The sequence below is a fragment of the Apodemus sylvaticus genome, chromosome 18 (genome assembly GCF_947179515.1).
Source record: "Apodemus sylvaticus chromosome 18, mApoSyl1.1, whole genome shotgun sequence".
Lineage (NCBI taxonomy): Eukaryota > Metazoa > Chordata > Mammalia > Rodentia > Muridae > Apodemus > Apodemus sylvaticus.
The window spans coordinates 8,873,767-8,896,167 of NC_067489.1; the positions used below are offsets into that span (position 1 = coordinate 8,873,767).

Consider the following 22,401-nt stretch of genomic DNA (forward strand, 5'->3'; position numbering starts at 1 on the left):
AAGTGCCCCAGCCCCATCTTGTAGACCACCTCCCTAGAAGAAGCTACATGTGCCTCCGACTTCTGAAACCAAAGCCGTGCAGAGAATGCAGGCTGGCAGGCAAGCTCTGCCTGTGGCCTGGAACTTAGCGTCCCAGTCCTGTCTCTGGGGAGAGGAAAGCCTTGTCTCCAGGCAGGCTTTCTTGGGGTCACTGGCAGGGTTGCAGGCTCCAACTTCTTGGTCTGACTGAAAGCAGCAGCTTAAATCAGCCCTCTGAAAGGGAGGGCTGAGCTAAAGGGAGCGTTGTTCCTTGGGTAAAGGATCTCTGTGCACTCAGACTGACCAGGAGATCTCACCATGTGACTGAATTCCATCTCCCTGCGGCCCCAGCATTCTCCTTGGAGGTGACATCAGGTAATCCTGAGGAAAGTCACCTCCAGGTATACCTTTAAGGTACAAACCACCTTGGGAAACATCTGGACAGTAGTGTCAGGTACAGCTCTGAGCCTGCCCACTCCTGGATGGGGCTAGTACATCATGCCTCCCTGCTAAGACTGCAGCTCTCAAAAACCATGAGAGCTGCCCTCTGAGCTGCCCCTGTCTTCTGCAAGGTGAGGGCTCAGGGCTTGTTTGCAACTGATAGCTGCCCCTGATGCCCAGCCTCCTGCACAGCCTTTACCAGGGGATAGTGGGGATGGCTGTCCGCTGTGCTGGACGAATAGGACATGAGGGTGGGCGTGGGAGGAAGGCCAGCCTGCTGGAGAGCCTGTCCACTGAGGACTAGCCAGGGGACAGGGCCCCAACCAGCCCAACTTGTAAGGCCATTCTGAGAAAGCCAGGGGTCATCACACGTGACCATGCTCAGAAGTAGGCTCTTCTTGTCCCCATAGGGCAGAGGTCTACACAGGCACAGGCTAGGACAGTATCCTGGGAGGGTGCCATGAGTCTTCTCCCCTGAGAAGCCAAAGTCACAGGGCAGTCACTAACTTAACACTAGGAAACTTGTTGCTCTTCTCAATAAAATGCACACGTCATACTTCCTATTACTAGTATCTCAGGTAAAAATATTTTTTTTTAATGCGTGAGTGTGTGTCTCAAAATGACCACTTGAACGGGTGTTCTTTGCTTCCACTTATGGGTCCTGGGACCCAACTAAGGTCACCAAGCTGGACCGGATAATTCAACTTATGACTCCAAAGGTAGGAAAAATGTAAAACACTCATTTTAAATCATTCGTTTAAAAGTTCACATTGAGTGTCATGATTTCAAGTATTTACAGCAGGAACGACGTGGTAGGAATTGGTGAAGTGTGCTCTGCGGCAGCGGCGGGGCGGCTGCTCGTGCTCTCAGCTCTGTGCCTGCAGCTTGGCTCGGCAGCTCTCCCGGAGCCTGGTGATGGTAGCCATGGACAGGCGTCCTGGCTCGGAAAATATTTTCTGGAAGAAAAACAAAATGTTTTTCCAAACAACCTCTCATAACACACTTTCACTTTAGCTGTCCCTTAAAAGGCCCTATTGCTGGACATGGTAGTACCAACCTCAGAGGGAAGGGGCAGGCAGATCAAGGCAAGACCTTTTCTCAAAAATAGGTGACAGCTAGGCAGTGGTGGTGCACACCCTTAATCCCAACACTCAGGCAGAAGCAGACAGATCTCTGAATCTGAGGCCATTGTGGTCCAGAATTGAGTTCTAGGACAGCAAGAGCTACACAGAAACCCTGTCTCAAAAAGCAAGGGAAAAAAAAGGTTGGCGTCTGGCAGGCAAACTAACCTAAGGCTTGGTACTAAGGCTTTGACAGGGATGTGGGGCAGATACAGGGCAGTACTGTCCTACACTAGAGGTGCTTAACCCTGAGACTGCCGTGTGGTGAATACACTTAGGTTTTGGTTTCTACAAATTCCGAGCAAGACCACTTTCAACTATCACAGTCTTGGGGTACAGAGATCAAGCCAACCAAGACTGGCGTGTCTGTACTCAGAGCTGATGAAGCAAGTGACAACAGGGAGTGCCACAGAAGGATGGAGACCAGGCAGTTCTCTGCGTAAGTGGGTCTGGGCATTCCTGATAGCACATCTTTAGGCTAAACTCAGCACATGAAAGTGTGCCTGAGCTTGCTCTGACCTGGCATCTGACTGTAGTGCACAGCACAGATGACCCTTAAGCCTGTTTATGGCAGGCCTGTGAGGGCAGAATATGGGCCCTTAGGTTTTAGGATACACAGCAGGAGAGGAGTTGCTCCAACTCCTGAGAAGGTCACATTCTCCAAGATGCACCATGTAAGTGCCTTGGAGAGACGGGAGGCTGTGCTGGTTATAGGAGCCAAGCCCGGGGTAGGTGGCAAGGCGCCCGCCTGCCTCTGAGCCACTTCTTCACCAGATCAAATAATTTGTGAAGATGAGAAGAGCTGTGGAACACCAGGTTTTAAACCACTCGGCACAGGGACAACAGAAAACATGAATCAGTGAGTCTCAGTTCCATAGCAACCAATACCTAGCCAGGCACAGTGATAGATAGGCCATCTATAGGCAGGCCTCTTAGGCTCTCCCTGTGGTGTCCCTCAATCCAGATTCAAATGTCAATGAGAGCCTGCGAACCTCTGGTTCTGGGAAGCCTGGGGCCCCTGTCTACGGTTTTGTTATCCCATGCAGCCCCAACTCCAAGAGGCTTAGAGAAGAGGCCTGTCCGTTATCCAGAATTCCTGGCTTGACTTCAGCATACAACATGAAGAGTGGGACACAGCTGTGAGGCCATTTCCCAGGGTTCCTACTGGGCCCTACCACAGGTTCCTGTCACCTCACCCACTCAGAACTGCCTGCACCTCATCTGACCTACTCAAGTCAGAACCAACCCAGATGTGTATAGGTACCCCTACACTCTTGTATGTGCCCAATGACAGTTTTCCTTTGTTTTTGGTTCTCTGAGACAGAGTCTGTGGTCCTGGCTATCCAAGAAGGCTGGCCTTGAACTCACGGAGATCTGGGTGGTAGGATTAAAGGCATGAGCCACCATGCCCAGCCTCCAGTAGTGCTTCTTGTCAGCAAGGGGCTTCAAGCTACAGCTTGGTAGAGTAGAATTCACACGGGACCTCTGCCAATCATCTGACTTTTAAAAGTGCTGGATGTGATAATGCCCTTTCACCTCAGGATTCAGCAGGCAGAAGAAGCCTGATGTGGGTTTAAGCCCACTGTGGTTTATATAGGAAGGAAGATCCCTGACTAAAACAACAAGCTGTTGAAAGGAACCCTCAGGTCCTGCTCTGCACCACATCCTGCCAGTGCTGCTCAGCTCTAGGCTCTGAGGGCCTCTCAGTCCTCCAGCCTCAGCCAGCCTCACCCCACTTCACGTTTGGCAGTTTTCTGAGCCAGTCCACACAGCCTGCACCAGGTCAGGACGCAACAGCCACCCCCTAGCCTCATGATTGACCCTCATAGGTGCCACAGATGACTGTCCTATCAGGACAGGAGGGAGGCCATGGCCTTCTGTGATCACAGAGCCTGCGTGACTAGACTTTAAACCAGATGAGAACCTGGAGGCCTCACTGACGCGCCTCCGCCTTTCCCAGACTCCAGGGAAACCAGAGCACTTCCGATCAGTGTGAACCGGAACAAGCTTTCCAGGTGAGTGGAGGGCCTGGGTCAGAGCCCCTCAGTCAAAGGGACTTCTGTGGCCACCTCAGCTGGCCAGCAGCTCCCAGGCTACAGGCAAGAGGAAGGGAAGTGGAGAGCCAGCCACTGGACTGCAGCCATGGCACTGGGGCAGAACTAGAGCCCTTGCACAGGCCAAGCAGCCCAGAACTTGCCTGCATGAATGTGTGACACTCTGTCACAAAGTCGCCTTTGGTAATCTGCTTGAACCTGTCACAGATGTCTGGAACACTGCTGGCTTCCAATATAAAGTCCTGGTGTTGCTTAATTAAGGTCAGCGCGACCCGGAATAGGATTTTGGAGCCCTCATTGAACAAGCAGTCCCAGATTCGTAGCACCGTCTGTAGAGACACAGAAATGCTGTCACCTCACGGCGGCCCACCCAGCTCCCGGGGCTGACTGAGGTGCTCACCTCCACAGGCAGGATGTCCACAAACAGGCAGATGAGCCAGCGGGACACCAGCAGCGTCCACAACACACCATGGCCATCCATCAGGGCTGCCACCGCCGGCAGCTTCATCCTCACCAGCTGGGCCAGGACCTCTTGGTCAGTCTTCAGCCCCAGCATTGCTGGGCTGTAGTAATCTGCCACACAGAGAGGGACCTGAGATCAGATCAACAGGGGTGGAGGCCTGTGCTCTCAGCTACTAGGAAGGCTATCTTAAGAGCAATGCCCGTTTAAGCCAGTGGGTTCAAGGACAGCCCAGATAACTTCCTAATGAAAGTTCTGAGGGTGAAGGGAGGAGCTCAGAGGCAGGGCATTTGCATAGCATGTACAAGGGCCCAGGGTCTCATCTCCTGTACACACACACACACACACACACCCCACCTGTGAAAGGAACCTATGATGTAACTCCTCCGTGGAGGAGCCATGAAGGGCAGCCAGCACCGTGAGCTAGGTCACCAGTGATTCCACTTCCTCAGTAAGTCCTCAGGGCATCGGATTCCGGCCACCACTGAGTGCTGAGGCATGGGAGTTATGGGTTAATGGGACAGAGTCTCAGTTGGGGCCTCAGGGCGGGGATTCAGCTCAGCTGGACAGCATACAAGAAGCCCTGAATTTGATCCAGTGCCATATAAAACTAGGTATGATAGCACACACCCCAGATCCAAGACTTGGGAGCTGTAGCACTTGGCTGTACAGTGGGTCAGACTAGCCGGAGCTACATGATGGGGCGGAGAGGGAGCAGAAGGAATAGGAAAGGAAGTGTCAGGGTGGTTCAATTTTATCTTACAATAAAAATCAAATTCACACAAGTGCTTCCAACACCATCTCATCTGAAGACACGCATCTTACCAAAATACTTTTGAGTTTCCTACTCAGTTTTCTTTAAATTTCATTTTTATTCAGTGGGCAAGGAAGAGCATGTGGGCCATGATAGCCACGCGCGCGTGTGGAGAGCAGAGGGCATCTTCATGGATGTGTTTTTTTCTGCTCGGCAAAGTGGGGCCTGGTTATGAAACAGTGGCTAGCCTAGGAGATGGGGCCCCACCTACCGAGCCATCTCACTGGCCTGACTACTGAATTTGTTATAACAATGTGCCGTTATAAACTTTAATGCTTGATTTACACTGCAAATCTCCAAGTCCATGATAAGACAGAAAACCGAGGTCCACTAATTATACACCAAAGGGTCTTGTCCATGAAGTGAATGTGAAATAGGATGAACAATACACACAGACTCAACATCCGGGCACAATGGGGTCATTCTCCTGCCATGGGGGTCCAAGGCAGCCTGTCTCAAAAAACCAAACAAACAAAAGTAAGAAGGAAAGAAAAGGGGAAAAAAGAAAAAGCTGTCCTCTTGCACATTTGCTTTGGGTCTGCCTCTAGGAGGGAGCCTTTCTGCCCTTGGCTCTTCTTGTTGTCTTGTTTGCTTGCGCGTGTTTCTGGGTGCTGGCAGTTCTCTGAGATCCCACGATGACCTACATGTTGCGACTCTCCTGCCCTAACCTCCTAAACTCAGGGATTACGCACTAGGCTTACACGCCTGGCTCTCCTTCCTAACTGCACATCTTGTTTAGCTGGGGAGGCGTGTGCAGAGACAGCCAGGGCCATCCCCAGCTCTGTCATCAGCTCAGCAGGGGGACAGGAGCTGAGCAGGGACAGCAGAGATTTGCAGAGGAGGACTTCATGACCTTGGCCTTGCTTGGAAGCTTAGACCAGCTTCCAAAAATAGAGATGTTAAACTCATGTTCTGAACTCCACGGAGCTGAGCCAGTCTCCAGAGGGAGGATTGCATTAACCCACCACGCATGCCTCCACGTTCCTACCTGTCTCCTGTGGAAGTCAGTACCCTGCAGTACCACCCTTGGACATTAGGTATGGCCAATGTACGTAGACTAGATGAGAGCCATGCACAGCCCGAGCTCTGGGATGACCAATCCTCTGCCCACAGCCACACACCCAGGCTCAACCACAGCCCCCTGCCTGCCCCAGGACAAGTCAGATGTTTCCAAGTTCTAATCTTCGTGGTCTCCACAATGAGGCTGTCTGCACTCTGTGGCATGCATTCTGAGACTCTGCCTGTTGGCTTCTGAAGATAGAGAAAGAACCTGTCAAAAGCACTTATCATTAGCGCCAGTATGCAGGAGCCCGTATTTGCTGGCAGAGAGGTTGTGTTTGGAAATATGGGAGCCTTCTCCTTTTGTTATAAACCCCTGTGGAGGTTTATAACAAGCTCGGCTGCCCTCCCTGCAAGCAGCCTAAATGAAAACAAAGAACTGGGTAGTGGTAGTGGAGGCGGTACATGCCTTTAATCCCAGTACTTAAGAAGCAGAGGCAGCTGGGGTTCTGTGAGTTCGAGACCAGCCTAGTGTAGGCTGACATTCCAGGACAGCTGGGGCCACACAGAAACCCTGTCTCCAAAAAAAAACAAAAAAGGGGGGGGGGAGGAAGAAGAGGAGGAGGAGGAAGAGGGTGGTAGTGGTGAGAAGAGACAGCAGTACAGGCAGAGTTCTCATTCTGCAGCCAGGCACGATGGTACACACCTGAGGAGCTCTGTGAGCTGAGGTCAGCCTTGGTCTATGTAGCAAGTTCCAGGACAGCCAGTGCCACATAGTGAATGAAACTCTGCCTCAAAACAGAAAAGTCCTCAGTCAACTTCAGCTCAGCTGCTGAATGACAGGAACAACTCCAGGAAGGCAGAGGAGGGAGAGCTGAGGCTAGACCCAGCCTCAGCCAGAGGTCTGAGGGTAGGACTGAGGCAGCCCTGGGCTAGTCAGGTGGCCAGTGAATCTCTCACAGCTGGTTCTTCCTCCCCAAGAGACCGTGGCAAGCCCTACAGTTTTCATCAGACCTTGATGGCAGGCCCTTGGGGGCAGGGCTGGGAGTGTAGGGGTGGGGTGGGGGGCTGAGGCATACCTGACAACACAGTACTTTGTGAGCATGCCTCTCCTCACTACAAGGGCCCTCCAGGCTCCTCCCACAAAGCTGCATTCTAGTACCTCAGACCCTTAGGGCCTCTTTACACAATCCCACTCCCAATCGTGTCACCTGAACGGACCACACACACCTGTCTCCACACCAGGAGCTACCTCACTCACTGCGTCCTTAACCAAAACTGCTAGCATGTGATTTTTGGTTTTTGAGACAAGGTCTAACTCGGTTGCCTGGGATAGACTGGAACTTGCTATATAGATCAGTTTGGACTCAACTCACGGAGCTTGCCTCTGCCTGCTAGGTGATGAGATTAAAGGCGTGTGCCTCCATGCCCTGCCTCCGTCCAGCTGGGCTGTGGCATCCAGACACCATGACAAAAAGCAATGGGAGGAGAAAGGGTGACTCCACCTTACACTTCCACACCACATTCCATCAATGAAGGAAGTCAGGGCAGGAACTGGAGGCAGGAGCGGATGCAGAGGCCGTGGCGGGGCGCTGCTCACTGGCTTGCTCCTCATGGCTTGCTCAGCCTGCTTTCTCATAGAACCCAGGACCACCAGCCCAGGGGTGGCACCACCCACGATGGTGCCATCAAACAAGAAAACATTATCACAGGCTTGCCTACAGGGTATTTTCTCAGTTGAGGTTCCCTCTACCCAAATGACTCTAGCTTGTGTCAAACTGACATAAGACAAGCCAGCTACATCCCTGCCTCTGTGCCTCACACACTCGAGGCAGCAGGGAGGTGAGCTTGCTTCTGTCTGGTGGGTCCCAGTCCACCAGCATCTCCCTACTGCAGGTCTCCACAAGGTGTGTACCTCACGTACCTCACAGTCCTGTCATGGTACAGAACCCAGACTTGGAAAAGACAACAGGGCATCAGCCTTGAGCTGCAGTCTCCTTAACTGGGAAATGGGCTTGACCAATATGAACATACAACTTAGATTGAAGTGAGGCTATGTTTGAAGTTTAGCAGGAACCAGGAAAACAGACCAGCTGGAGGCCATACCCCAACTCAAGTCCTCAACACCCTTCTGAGGGGCCGTGCATAGGACTGCCCAGGCAGGGAATGCGCTGTCCCTGGTCACCTCCTCCTTCAGGATAGCACCGGCTCTTCTCAGGGACCCTCGCTGCAGCCCAGGGTCTCCATGGCTTCGCTACAACTATTCTCTAGTAATGGATAGAGAAGGCACACGGGTTTGAAAAGGACTTCCCACTTATAAAGCAGCAACCCTTGACAATACGTGCTGAGTGCCAACAAGCCCACTAATACATTTGGATTGTGTGGTTCATATGTGAACAAGTCGACTACAAAAAGGCCACGCACACAGGGAAAGGACCACTGGGACAGACGGCCAAAGGCAAGACCACACCCTAAGCAGAGAGCACAGAAACCCAATTCTCCCTAAGGGCAGCTTCCACAAAGCCAGTTTTCACTATATTTTTTTTTCTCCTTTTCTCTTTCCAGTGTTAGATTAAACCCCAGACCTTCCCTGAATGGAAGCGCTTCCTTAAAAGCCAGAAGGCGCTCTATCCCTGAGTTAGACCCCAACCATTTCACTCCATCCTGACTTGGCCAGCCAGAACTTTCAAAGACACCAGAGGCAGGGCAGGGCAGGGCAGGGCAGGGCAGGGCAGGGCAGGGCAGGGCAGGGCAGGGCAGAGGGGGCGGGGTGGGGAGAGTAAAGAGAACCTTCAACCTACCAGGTAATATTCTTCCAACAAGAGCGTCCAAGAGCCAAAAAGCCTCCTCTTCATTCTTAGTGATAAGGATCAGGTACCCAGCTATGAAGTTCATTCCCTGAAATCAGAATGGAAAACAAACTTCACCGAGCTCTAAACCAACAGAGCGCAGTGGCTCAGATCACAGCGGGTTCCATTCTTTTGCCCTTCCTGGAAACGTGTGACGATCTAGCCCAGCAGCCCTCAGCCCTCCCGATGCTGCCGCCCTTTAATGCACTTCCTCACGTCGTGCTGACCCTGTGAACGGGTTGCGACCCCCAGGTTGAGAACTGCTGCTCCTGACCTACCTTTGCCTAGCACAGCAGAAACCCAAAGCTGGTTTGTCTGCACTGTTCAGCCAGCCAAGAAGAAGGCACTCAGCCTGAAGAACATGGGCTGTCACTCAGAATATGAAACCAAAGGCGCTCTCCTCCTAATGCTGGTCTGTGGCACAGCCAGTCAGTGCTGCCTGACTCCTAAGCAATCAGCACCAGAGCCCTGCAGAGTGGAGCCTGTGAGTGACTGTGTCTGAAACAGCAGCAAACATCAGCCAGGCCTAGTGACATAGTCTGTAACCCTCCCAGCTTTTTTGGAAGCTGATGGAGGAGGACCACAAGTTCAAGGCCAGCCTGGGCAACTTACTGAAACTCTGACTCAAAATTTAAAGCAAAGTGAGAAGAGGACTATGGGATAGCTTGGGGGGGGGTGTACTAGGGAGGTGGAGACAGACAGATTACTCCAGGACCTGCTGGCCTAAATCCTCCTAAGTTAGCACACAGCAGGTTCAGTGAGCTCAGAGGCCACTGTCTTTAAAATGATGTGGGCAGTTATCTCTAGGGTGAGACACTTGATGTCTGCCTCTGGTCTCTGCATGCAGAAGCACGCATGTACTCATGACCACATACACAGGCGTGTGTCTCGCCCACAAAGGCTGAATGAAGCGTGCTGTCAGAGAGCTTCTCAGTCATGCAAAAGGCCCCTGCTTCTGTGCCCAGCACTGAAATGTAGAAGGGGCAAAAGGAAGGTGCACAGACCAAGGCGCCATGACAGGGCAGAGGCCAGTGACCGCTCTACGCTCCTGCGTCATGAGCTCATGAGGGAGGCAGCTCCCGGGAAGATGGCAGTGCGGGAATAGTGGTGCTTCACCTGTGTGAAGTCCATCCTCACCAAGAGGCGAGGCCACTTGCAAACACTTCCTGACTTCCCCATGTTATGGGCAGCACTGTGTCCCCAAAGCCAGAAGTCTTCTGCCTCAGGGTGGCTTCATTTGGAGACGGGTCTGTGCAGATGTCACTAGCTAAAATGAGTCCCCTTTGCAATAGGGACCTCCACTTAGACGATGTGTGCCCTTACAAAAGAGCCTAGACACAGACAACAAGAAGGGTAAACCTGGAGACAACAATCCCACGACTGTCAGATTCTGCCGGGGTAAGGCCAGCCTGACAGGAAGTAGGAAGCACCAACCTTAGCTGCGGAGGAGGTGGCCCCGACCTTAGACCCTCCCACACCCGTGTCTCACATTTCCAGAATTCTTCTAGGTTAAGCCAGGCAGTTTGCAAGTTCTCTGCCCCCTGCACACTCCCAACACAGTCAGGACACAGTTCCCCAACTGGCAAAATCTGCAGGTGGGATCCATCACACCAGGCGTCCAGAACACGGACAGGTCAGTACCATAACGCCCCTCCACACCCATGGGACGCCGGCACAGCGCACCCCAGGCCCCGACCTCCTCCTATTCTGCGCTCACTTAGTGTCATTCCCACTGTTCCCAATTTCTGCCCCCACCAAAGTCATCCAACGGGTGCCCTCTGCCTTTCCAGCAGGGACACGTTGCAAGTTAAGCCCACCGTGAGGAAGGCATTCCTACCCATGAGAGCCTGGAATAAAGCTTGTACCTGCAAGTCGTCACTGCTGTGAACCTGTGGGGTGACAAATGTCCCCCTAAAGCGCCAGCTCTAAGGCTCCGAGGGCTCACCTGGCAGTACCCCACGTCTCGGTTGTGCAGCCCGTAGGCCAGGAGCACGTTGTACAGGGTCTTCTGGAGACAAGGATCCGCCGTCTTCCGGAACATCACGTTGTCAGGGAACGTCCGGTTCAAATCTACACAGAAATTCACCAGCACCATGAAGCATCTCTGCCCAGGCAGCCGGATTCAGTGTTGGGTTTCTGGAATGTCACCACCAGGCTGCACCCGTGCCACCCCAGAGAAGCCTAACCACCACCTCAGGTGCGTTACACACCGGAACCCGGGCAGCACAGGAAGGAGAGCAGCAGCGATGGAGCCAGGTGTGCTCTCAGAACCAGGAAGGACCGGAAGCTTCCTGGGGCTATGGTCTCTCCACTGGACACTTCCAAACACCAGCACGGAAGAAAACTTCCAGATTCCAAAGATCAAATATATAACACTAGGGCTGGCCTGGAGCACACCCTCTGACCCCTAATCCCAGTACTCCAGAAAGAGAAGTCAGATTTCTATGAGTTCAAGGCCAACCTGATCTACATAATTGGCCAACGAGGGCTATGTAAGGAAACTCAGTCTCAACAAACAACAAAATTCTGGGTTTGGTGGCTTACACCTGTAACTACAACACTCTTAAGGCTAAGGCAGGATGACTGCTGAGTTCAGGGCTAGCCTGGGCTACAGTTTCAAGCGTGCACCACAGTTTCAAGAGAACTGAATCAAAACCCACCCAGAACACAGGAAGGAGAACGGGCCAAGATTTCCTTCAGAGATAAACCAATACCAAGAATTCAGTAAACTCATGCTGCTGGGTTCTGTGCCAAGGCTTGCCTGCCCAGCCCCTTCCTGTTCTTGTAGTCCTTCATGTTCTATAACCTCCCAGACCCAAAACATCTCCCCTGGAACTGTAAACATTCGGTGATGCAGAACGGTCACAGGAACAGCAGCGCTTGCTGCTTCAGACTAGAGGGCAAGGCAGGATTCACCCTCTACGGTGGATCCACCCTTGACCGTGACATTGTCTTACGGCCTAGGCAAAGCCCGTGTGGATGAGGCTTGCGGCCCTGTCTGTGGTTCTGTGGACATGGCAAGCTCACGAGCTCACAGTGTGGTCCTCTAGGATGGTTTATCCAGATACTCAAAACAGAAGCAGGTCGTGGCTCAGGAGTTAGTGCTTGACTGCATGGAGAAAGCCCTGCGTTTGGGGCTGGAGCGATGGCTCAGCAATTAAGAGCACTGACTGCTCTTCCAGAGGTCCTGAGTTCAAATCCCAGCAACCACATGGTGGCTCACAACCATCTGTAATGGTTTCCGATACACTCTTCTGGTGTGTGTCTGAAGACAGCTGCAATGTACTCATATACATAAAATAAATAAATCTTTAAAATCTTTTTCCAAGCAAACAGCTATAGTCAATTGTATGTAAGACACACAAGGCTATCTGAGGACCTCACTGGGTTCCACACCCCCACAGACTGCCTCAGCCCACACAGGCCCTGGCTGGAATGGTTCCCTCCAAAGCAGGGACAAGCTATTCCCTCACCCTCTCTTCTCTGCTAGGTAACTGTAAAACTCTGGCACACTGTGTTTACACCAGTGCTGTTAACTAGAGTTTCAGAGTACTCACTTCTTTATGACCTAGTGGTCACACAAATGTCTGCTGTCCCCCTTGTGAACACTCTTGTCTTGATCCCCCCCCCCAAGGACCCTAGGCCACCCTCCCTGCCCAAGCTACATCGCACAAGGCTCTGAGCGCAGGCCTCCTACCTGTCCTGATGGCTTCCTCCAGGCTGGAGCTGCTCTCTCCCTCCAGCAGTCGATGGTAGTACCCAGGGTTCTGGTCCATCTGGGCCTGGGCGCCACTCACGGCCATCCACACACGGGCCCGGTGTTCCAGCGGGATCCCCTTCCGGACGTAGCGCTTCACTGAAACCCAGAGAGACTGAGGGTAAGCTCAGAGCCCAGGGGATGAGAAGGGCGCTCCTCTTCCTACTTCATCTGAGCACTTGCCTTCCTAAACCAATCCAGAGGGAAGCAAAAGCTTCCCAACTTTGCCTGGACAGAAAGTGTCCACAAGACTTCTGAAATGGAATACAACTGGTACATATCCTAACCACTCTCCTCTACAGCACTGTCTAGCCACAGAGAGGACAGACAGACTAGGGCTGCGGGATTACCTTCCTCCTCTTAACCACCATCCCTGAAGGCTATAGACCCTCAACCCTGAGGACTGAAAGACTCAGTCCAGGCTGATTCTTGTCCCTAGATGGCCACTCTGCCCACCATGCTGGTTAGACCCACTATAGGACCAAAGAACATTTGCCCAACTTAGGTGTGGCCTAGTGGAATAGGATGTGCTTGGCTGATCCTATGTTCAGATCCAGAAGAGACAAAAACAAGATTTAGAAAGAGACAAAATCAAAATTTAAGAATGCGTCGGTTGGGAAGTAGGCAGAGGTGTGGCGGCTCCTTGGACTTCAGGTAGAGAGGAAGGGTCAAGGGACTTCAGGGAGGCAGTTCTCAGGGACCTTAGACACCAACCAGGCACTGGTCCTAACCTGGAGGGACAGAAGTAGGAGACTCAGACCAGGTCTGACAGCCATGCAGCACATAGCACATAGACAGAAGCCTGGGCGAGGCCACGGATGCCTCCCTGGCTGACATCAGGAGCCCGGAGGGAGCACGGCTTCAGCATAGGTCAGCTGACCCCAGGAGCCCGGAGGGAGCACGGCTTCAGCATAGGTCAGCTGACCCCAGGAGCCCGGAGGGAGCACGGCTTCAGCATAGGTCAGCTGACCCCAGGAGCCCGGAGGGACCACGGCTTCAGCATAGGTCAGCTGACCCCAGGAGCCCGGAGGGACCATGGCTTCAGCATAGGTATCTGACCCCAGGAGCCCGGAGGGACCACGGCTTCAGCATCTGTGTCTCTGTCCCAGTTACTTTCTCCTTCTGATTACCACTCTAACATATTATCTAACAGGGATATTTTTGTTGGAAGGAGGTAAAGATCTGATGGTTTAGGTTTGGTCTTCCTTGGCCCAGGGCTGCTGCTGTCTTAATAACATCTACAATATTTGCTTCTTCAAAGTAAATAGTCAATGTTTTGCCGTTTTGCTTTGACATTATATTATTTTAAAAAATCATTACTTTCAGTGGGAGATGGGTCAGTGGTTAACAGCACTTGCTGCTGTGGTAGGGACCCTGTGTCCAATTCACAACAGCCATGTGGCCGCCATCTGTAAGTCCAGTCCCAGGGGAGCTGAGGCCCTCTTTTGATGTCTTTTGGGCACCAGGCATGCAGGTGGTACAGACACACATTCAGGAAAAACACCCACACACATTTAAAAAAATTAAAAATTACTTTAAAAAGGAACTTACTTAGGGAGTGCTGTAATTTGGATGTGAACGGGCTCACGGGCTCCTGGGCCCTTCTACCTAAGGTGTGGTCACCAGAGCAGTGCTCCCAGGAGGCAGCACCTTTTAAAGGTGGTGCCTAATGTGGTTTCTAGTAACTGGAGGTTCTGCTCTTGAGGGACAGCGAAATGTTCTTTGTCCTCTTTCTCTGTGTCCTGGCCATGAGGTGAGTTGTGTACCCAACACTGTCATGAAAAAGGAAAAAACCCAGGCTCAGAATATAGCTCAACAGTACAGCATCTGCTCGCCACACATGGGGTCCTAGGTTCAAGTCCCAGCTTTACAAAAAAGAAAAAGAAAGAGAAAGAAAGAAAGACAGACAGACACACAGACAGACAGACCTAAGGTATCATTTATGTTCAACAGACAAATCATAAAAAAATAACTTCACAGGGGCTGGAGAGGCGGCTCAGTGGTTAAGAGCACTGACTGTTCTTCCAAAGGTCCTGAGTTCAAATCCCAGCAACCACATGGTGGCCCACACCATCTGTAATGAGATCTGACGCCCTCTTCTGGAGTGTCTGAAGACAGCTACAGTGTACTCACATATAATAAATAAATAAATCTTTAAACAAAAATAACTTCTCCTGGACTGGGAAGATGGGTCAGTGGGTAGAGGCACTTGCATCAAAAGCTTGCTAACCTGAGTTTGCTCCCCAAAATTCACATAAATCCATGTAAAGGTGGAAGTAGAAAATCAACTCCACAATGTTGTCCTCCGACCTACAGACACACACCACACTGACTGTAAACTCACAGTAACAAAGACAATCATGGTACACAATGAGGAATGGAGAATCAGTGGGCTACAGAGTCAGCTCTACGCCCAAGAGCGCTAGTTGCTTTTCCAGAGGATCTGGGTTCAATTACCAGCACCCACATACATGCAGGCAAAATACCCATAAATATAATATTTTTTTAAAAATCCTTTTTAAAGCAATGCAGAAAAACAAGTTCATACAAATAAAGCCTATTGCTTTTTGACAAAAGTGGCAAAGGAAATTCAATGCAGTAAGAGTAGTTTGTCCAAATAAAGAATGGTTAAAAAAAAAACAAAACACACACACCAACAATGTAAAATCTATAGCCACTGCAGCCCTCAGACATGCTGGGAATGCAAAAACCGCACAGCCACTTTGGAAAATGCTTGGCAGTTTCTTTCTGGCTCCTTTCCCCTTCCCCTTTGGTTCTGGGAATCGGATTCTAGGCTTTACACAGGCTAGACAATGCAATGTCTTACCAGTTAAGTCTTTAATATAACCTAGCAATCCCACTAGGAAAACCCGAAAGCCGTGTTCACACAAAAGCCTGTGATGCGCAGAGAGGTGGATTCCCACCTCGGCAGCAGAAGGGATGAGCCGCCCGGGGCGCACAAGACCCCAGCTGAGCCTCTAGTGCACTATGGAGGCTAGACTCAGGTGCTGCAGCCCAGCCGAGCAGTCACAAGGCACCCTGGGAAGGCTGACTCAGGGCTGACAAGGAGCGGTTCATAGAATTCTCAAGTGATGAAACTGTTTTAATTTTTCATGTTTAATTTTTCAAAGACCAAGGTGCCAGACTTCCTGGAGCTGTAGTCTTACAGTTTGAACAGCTGGACACAAGTGCTGGGAACCAAACTTTGTAAGCAGTACACATTCTAACTGTGAAGCCATCTTGCCAGCTACCTCTCTGCCCTCTCCTCCTTTCCCCTCCCCATCCTGCCCTCCCCATCACTCCAGCCACCTTCTCTCCCCAGTGTTTTTCAAGATCTCGATAAGTAGTCCTAGCTACATAAAAAGAATACATGGGCCGGGCAGTGCTGGCGCACGCCTGTAATCCCAGCACTTTGGAGGCAGAGGCAGGCAGATTTCTGAGTTCGAGGCCAGCCTGGTCTACAGAGTGAGTTCCAGGACAGCCAGGGCTACAGAGAAACCCTGTCTCAGAGTGGAGAGCATGCCTTCATTCTCAAGTTTAAGTGTAGGAATTGGGTTGGAGAGATCAGTGGTTAAGAGCACTGACTGCTCTTCCGAAGGTCCTGAGTTCAAATCCCAGCAACCACATGTTGGCTCACAACCATCTGTAAAGGGGTTTGACGACTCTTCTGGTGTGTCTGAAGACAGCTATAGTGTACTTACATATAATAATAAATAAATTTTTGGGCTGGAGCCAACAGAGGTCCTGAGTTCAATTCCCAGCAACCACATGATGGCTCACAACCATCTGTACAGCTACAGTGTACTCATATACATAAAATAAATAAATCAATCTTAAAAAAAAAGAAAGAAAGAAAGAAAGAAAGAAAGAAAGAAAGAAAGAAAGAAAGAAAGAAAGAAAGAAAAAAAGAAAGAAAGAAAAAGAAAACAACACCAGCGAGGTAAAATCTGCAGCCACTAGAGCCCTCAGACATGGTGAGAATGCAAAAAAACCAAAACAAAACAAAACAAAAACCCCAAAAACCAACAACAACAACAACAACAAAAACCCACAGTTGCTCCAGAAAATGTTTGCAGGGTCTTTTCTGGCTCTCCACACCCGTTTGATTCCAGGAATCAGCTGCCAGGCCTGAACAGGATCCCTATGTAGACCAGGTTGGCTTCAAACTTATAGCAAGCTTCCTTCCTGTCTCTGCCACCTAAGAACTGGGGTCAAAGTCACCCTGGCTCTGGTGTGAATTTTTTTTGTTTTTTGTTTTTCCATTTGGTTTTTTCGAGACAGGGTTTCTTTGTATAGCCCTAGCTGTCCTGGAACTCACTCTGTAGACCAGGTTGGCCTTGAACTCAGAAATCCACCTGCCTCTGCCTCCCGGAGTGCTGGGATTACAGGTGCGTGCCACCACCACCCGGCTCTAGTGTGAATTTTAACTTTTTGGCTGTTTGCCTAAAATCCTAAGCCTAAACACTGAGAACTGTAAATTTCCCTGTAAATTTCAAAAATCACTTAGTAATATAAGGGTTTTGCTGTTGTGTTTAAGCAAAGAACAAAACAGTCCCACAAACCAGTTCCCAAATCTGATACCTGCTCTGCTCCGGCTTCCTAGCCCCACACCAAGCACGCCTCAGTTTCTTTATTCAGCCCAGAGGCCAGTCTCTCCAGCACACCTTTATCTTATCTAAACTTACTTTGTTTCTCCAGTGGGAAATCCTTCCAAGGGCAGGGTTCACCCAAGAGCAGCCAGGGAACCCTGGAGAAAACTAGCTTCTGTCTGTCTGCACAACCAAGTCAAGGAAAAGCCAGGTTTGGGGCACTTGGCTCTGACCATGCTTCTACAGTGTACCGATGTATGGGACTAAGCCACAAGACAGCAAAGAAACAAACGGCTCCGCTGTGTGTCCTCAGCACCAAGAACACCACACAGAAGGCAGAACAGGGGGCCGAGTTCAGACTCCCCCCCCCCCAGAAAAAAAAACATGCTCTGTTCTGGAGGCATCCAGGTAGAGCTTCACAGAGGACAGAAAAACAGTATTCACCGTCCTGCTTCCATCAGAAGAGGGCCAGACAGCTGTCACCTGGGACGTCTCAGATGACAAGACTTGCAGGTAACTGGATATGTGCAGGTACCAGGGCTAGTCAGGGAGAACACGGATGCAGAGCCTGTGTGGCGGCTTCTTCCCCAGCTGAGCATTTGAGACACTATGTCAGTCTCCTCAGACACCAAGGGCATAAGCCATGACCTAAAGCATGCTCTCTCGTGAAGATAGACGGGAAGTCCTGAATCAGAAACCTCTTTGGGACATACAGAATACCATCATGTTGATGTCCCCTGCCTGGCACAATGGGTGGTCCCTTACAGTTGGTAACTCCTTTTTGATACTGAAGGTGCTTCCTCAAGACTAAAGCCAGACGATGACAGGAAGCACCACGTGATAAAGAGAAAGAAAGGTGTGATAGCCTTTAATAGGATGCATGTGTACAGTCCCTTAACCCCACCCCACCCCATCCACACCCCCACACAGCTGCTTGCAGACTCCTAGCTGCTCCTCTTCTAACTCAGAAACAGAAACTCACTTCCTCTCTTTGATCTCCGGGCAGCTGCTGGGACCTGAAGCCTGCCTGTCCTTACTGTCTCCACCGGTTTCCTTCAGAATCTGTTGGTTTGTTTTTTACTAACCCCAAGGCTTGGTGATGCATGCCTTTAATCCCAGCACTAGGGAGGCAGGGGTGGGGTGAATGTCTGTGAGTTTAAAGCCAGCCTGGTCTCTACAGCAAGTTCTAGGTCAGTCGGGGCTAGAAGGATCACTTCTCAAACAAACAAACAAACATACAAACAAACAAATTCACTAGTGAGATTCAGAACTTGGAGAAGTGGCCCTGTGTTCACTACTGACTCTGACGGACAAAACACCGCCAAAATCAGAAAACTAACCATGGTGATAAACAGACAGAATGCCTGTATCAGGCTGGCTGAGACACAAGGATCTCAAGTTGAAGGCTGGCCTGGATTACATAGGCAAGAAGACACTGCCTCAAAACAAAACAATCTGAGATACACACAGACACACAGACACATAGGCGGAGATCAGCAGATACCAAGGGGTATCTGAAACTCTAGAGTGGGTTTAACCCTGAGGGCCTGGCTCCTACCCCGCCCCCCCCATTCATGGAGGTATCTTCCTGGACCATGTGACCTCTCTCCTGGGACTAGTCCCCTGCTGACTACAGTCCAGTCAACCAGGAATACCTGTCAGGAAATTCCCATTTCTGGAACAACTTGTCTACTCTTGTTTTACGCTTGACTGAACTCTGCCAGCACTGTGGGTCCTAGAAACACTTCATGGGCAGCAGGGACACTGGAATAACCCCCAGCACCCCGCCCCTTTTCCTGATTAGGATTTCTTTCCTGCCAGGGCATCAGGACAACTCTCACACTGCTTCTGAGGCTCTGTCCCTCAGGCTGAGGGTCTGCCAGGAACCAGACACATCTGTTTACACCAATTACACCTGTTACTATAATTACAGCCTAATGGATATTACATAACCAATGGAATATTAAAACGATGGTTAAAGCAAGTTAAACATTTTTTTTTTGGTGATTTATTTCTAGCCAGGCCTGGCGTGGTATCATGCATACTTAATTTCAGTCAGCACTCAGAAGATGGAGGCAGGTGGAGCTCTGTGAGTTTGAACTCAGTCTGGTCTGCATAGAGAGTTCTATTCTATGCCAGCTCTGGCTGCACAGTGAGACACTGTCAAAAAAAGAAAAAAAAAAAAAAAGGCAAGGAGACAAGCCCTCTCTATGTAGCCTTGACTGTCCTCCTCACAGCGTAGACCAGGCTGGCCTCAAACTCACATAGACCCACCCAAGTGGTGGGATTAAAGGCATGTGACGTGTGTGTGTGTGTGTGTGTGTGTGTGTGTGTGTGTGTGTGTGTCTGTGCGCGTGCGCACACGCGTGTTCCTGCACACATGCTTACATGTGACTATGTGTTCCCACAAAGGCCAGAGTCATTGCATTCCCAGGAGGCTGTGACCCACCCCCTACAGGTGCTGGAAACTGACCTCAGGTTCTCTGGAAGAGCAGGTTAAGAGTGCCTCTTAACCTCTGAGCCCTCTTTCCAGCCCAGCAAGGTAAACTTTCAGAGAGTCGAGACAAATGTTCAAAAGCAAAGCAAAACTGCTGCGAAACAGGCCTAGTGGCCGAGGCCTGCAGAGGGTCACAGGTTCAAGGCCTCTCTGAGCCTTGAAGGCTGCACTCAGCATTGGCATGAGTGAGAGACCTGCACAGACCTACACATTCCAGGGATACTCAGTCTGACTTTACCGATCCTCCTAGCCACGGGAGGGGAGTCACTTCCTGTACTGCCGTGCTCCTGGGGGGACACATTAAGGCAGTCCCCAGTGGTTGAGTCTGTGGTAGACTAGAGCCTGTGGTGGGAGAGAGGCGACTTGTGTATCTTTCCGTATAACTAAAATGTTTTCCATGGGCACGAATTATGTATTAAGTGTAAATAAAACTGTCTAAACTTAAAAGACAAGGAAGTAGTGACTGTTGAAAACATGCTTCAACACGGAGAGAGTAAATGCAAAGGGGAAGATGGAGGTGCTCGCTGGGGACACATTAGCGCAGAGACGGCCCCATCCTCTCCCCAGCTTTACTCTTGCCCCACCCCTATGCCTGGGTCATCCAAATGGTGAACAGCCAATCCCCTACTCCATGGTCACACTTCGTGTCTGACCACCTGGCAAACACCTTCATGCCCTCCTTTAACAAATATTACGTCCCTATTATCTCCACCAAGCAATGTTCCTGGTATCCAGGATTCCACAGTGAAATAAACAAAATGCCCTGCAGGCAGGGAGGGGCCTTTGATTCTACCAAGAAAACAAATGACTATCAAATATGGTGTAGGGGAAGGGAAAAGACACAAGCTTGGAAAGGCGTGGCAGTTCCTGTTCAGAGAAAGAGGAGAGTTTGTCTTGGAACTGGACTTTCAGGAGCCCAGCGGTTCTGATTTGGAAGAACGAAATCCATCTGGTGCCCAGCCCCCAACTGCAGCTCCCGTTAGGAAAAGACATACTCAGAGCCCCACCCTGAGTGCCCCACCCTGCCCATCTCTGAGGACTAGGCGCTGTTCTAAATCCCCTCAGAAGCCTTCTGAGGCTTCCCAGGGAGTGTGGACTTTGCCCATCTTCAGTAAAGAGGGCGTGGTGACCATGGAGAAAATTTAACCAAGTGAGGAACTCTCCAGCCTGCTGTGTGGCACAAACACAGCCTGCTTGGCCAGGGGTCTCATGATGTCCTAGAAGTCGCACTTGGGGGTGGTGGGGTACAACTATAGAGGGTACAGTTCCTATGGAAATGCTTGTGTATGCCGGTGCACAGGGCTGTGATGGTTTTAGTAGGTCTGGCTTTATGAATGGAGACCCTGCTGCTGAGGAGTCCCTTTATAAAGGGATCCGGCTACTGGGGAGGAGGAGGGGACCAGGGTGGGGTGGAAGAGGAGCCATGCTCGCAGGTTTCACTGTACTGGGTTCTACTGTTGGGGATTCCTGCCATAGGGGCTGTAACTACTGCAGGATAGTAGCTACTGCAGGGAGGTCCCGCAGTCCAGAAGTCGCGCTGGGGGTCGCGCCACAGGGGTTCTAGCTGTTGGGAGAAGTCCCGTTTGTTTGAATGGCCGCTATGCCAGCCAGCATCGGGCCTCTCACCTGTCACACTTTTTCTGACACCACCGCTTCCCTTTAGAAGTTTGGACCATTTGATCGCCCTCTTAGTGAGTATCACCAGGTACGTGGAAAAGAATTCTTCATAAGCCGCATAATCAAAGTCTTCGGGCCTTTCAAATCCATACGGATCGATCCTACAAACAAAAAGAACCTGTTTCCCCCGAACCAAGTTTCCGCGCCTGAGGGGATGCTGTCGCGGTCCAAGAGCTCCGACACCCCTCGGTCCGCCCCTCCGTCCATCCTCGGTTCACCTTCCCTTCCTCTCTTCCTCCCCTCCTCCATCCCCTCCACTCCTCCACCCCCTCATTCCCCCCTCCTCGCTCCCCCGCTCTCCGTGGACCAGAGCGCGTCCTCCTCGCAGCATCGGCCGGCTCAGACCCAGTCGGAGAAGGGCGCCCAGCACCCCGCGCGCGCGGCCTCCGCACCCACCTGGGCACCCGAGCTCGGGCTGCCTGCGCGCGCTCTGCGGGATCCATGCGGAGAAGGGCCAGGGACCGCGGGACTCAGAACCAGTACAGCCCCGAGCGCTGGCCCCCGGTGCGTGGCTGGCCCCGGGGCGCGCGAGTGCTTCCGGCGGGGGCGTGGCCGAGACGGGGCGTGGCGTGGACGAGGGGCGGAGCCAGAGGGGGCGGGTAGAGTGGACAGAGCAGGGATGAGGTGGGGGCGGTGTGGGATATGGGAGGTCCTAGTGACCCGAACCCAGTGCACCTGCTGCAGCCTGCCATTAGGGATTTGAAGATCCGTTGAGATGGAAACCTACGGCGAGGCTAGAAGACCTGGATCCACTTTGCAGGGTTTTAAGTATCCTTCAAGCCTCAGTGCCTGGCAGATCATGCTTTGGACTGCCAGCTCCTATGCTGAAAAGGAAGTCTTATTTTTATTTTCTCTTTGCTCCCTTGCATTTCAAGGCTGGAAACATACGGTTTTGAGGGCCACCATTTAGAAGTACTCGCTTCTCCAAACCTTGGGACCCGAGGTCTAGTCTTCGAAAAAGTCTCTGCCGTCTCTCCTCGGCTAGAGAAGCCCCAGCTGTGTGCGCTACTGCAGGAGCACAGTGCCACAGTGCCGAGCTTCTTTCGAGGTCCTCGTCACCGTCAGTTCCTTGAGATTTCAGACTTTGGGCTTGGAAACCAGTTGAACTGCCTTTCTTAGCCAGAT

General features: G+C 51.4%; 1 protein-coding gene across 1 annotated transcript; it reads right to left on the reverse strand.

The window, feature by feature from the left end:
- Positions 1–554: 554 nt before the first annotated feature.
- Positions 555–21,804, reverse strand: Grtp1 (growth hormone regulated TBC protein 1). Its single transcript, XM_052162031.1, has 8 exons — positions 21,673–21,804; positions 21,226–21,377; positions 12,454–12,612; positions 10,702–10,826; positions 8,709–8,805; positions 4,035–4,207; positions 3,778–3,963; positions 555–1,415 (listed from the first exon to the last, which is right to left on the reverse strand). The coding sequence occupies exons 1-8, from the start codon at positions 21,717–21,719 to the stop codon at positions 1,326–1,328; spliced, it is 1,029 nt and encodes a 342-aa protein (XP_052017991.1). The 5' UTR covers positions 21,720–21,804; the 3' UTR covers positions 555–1,325.
- Positions 21,805–22,401: the final 597 nt, after the last annotated feature.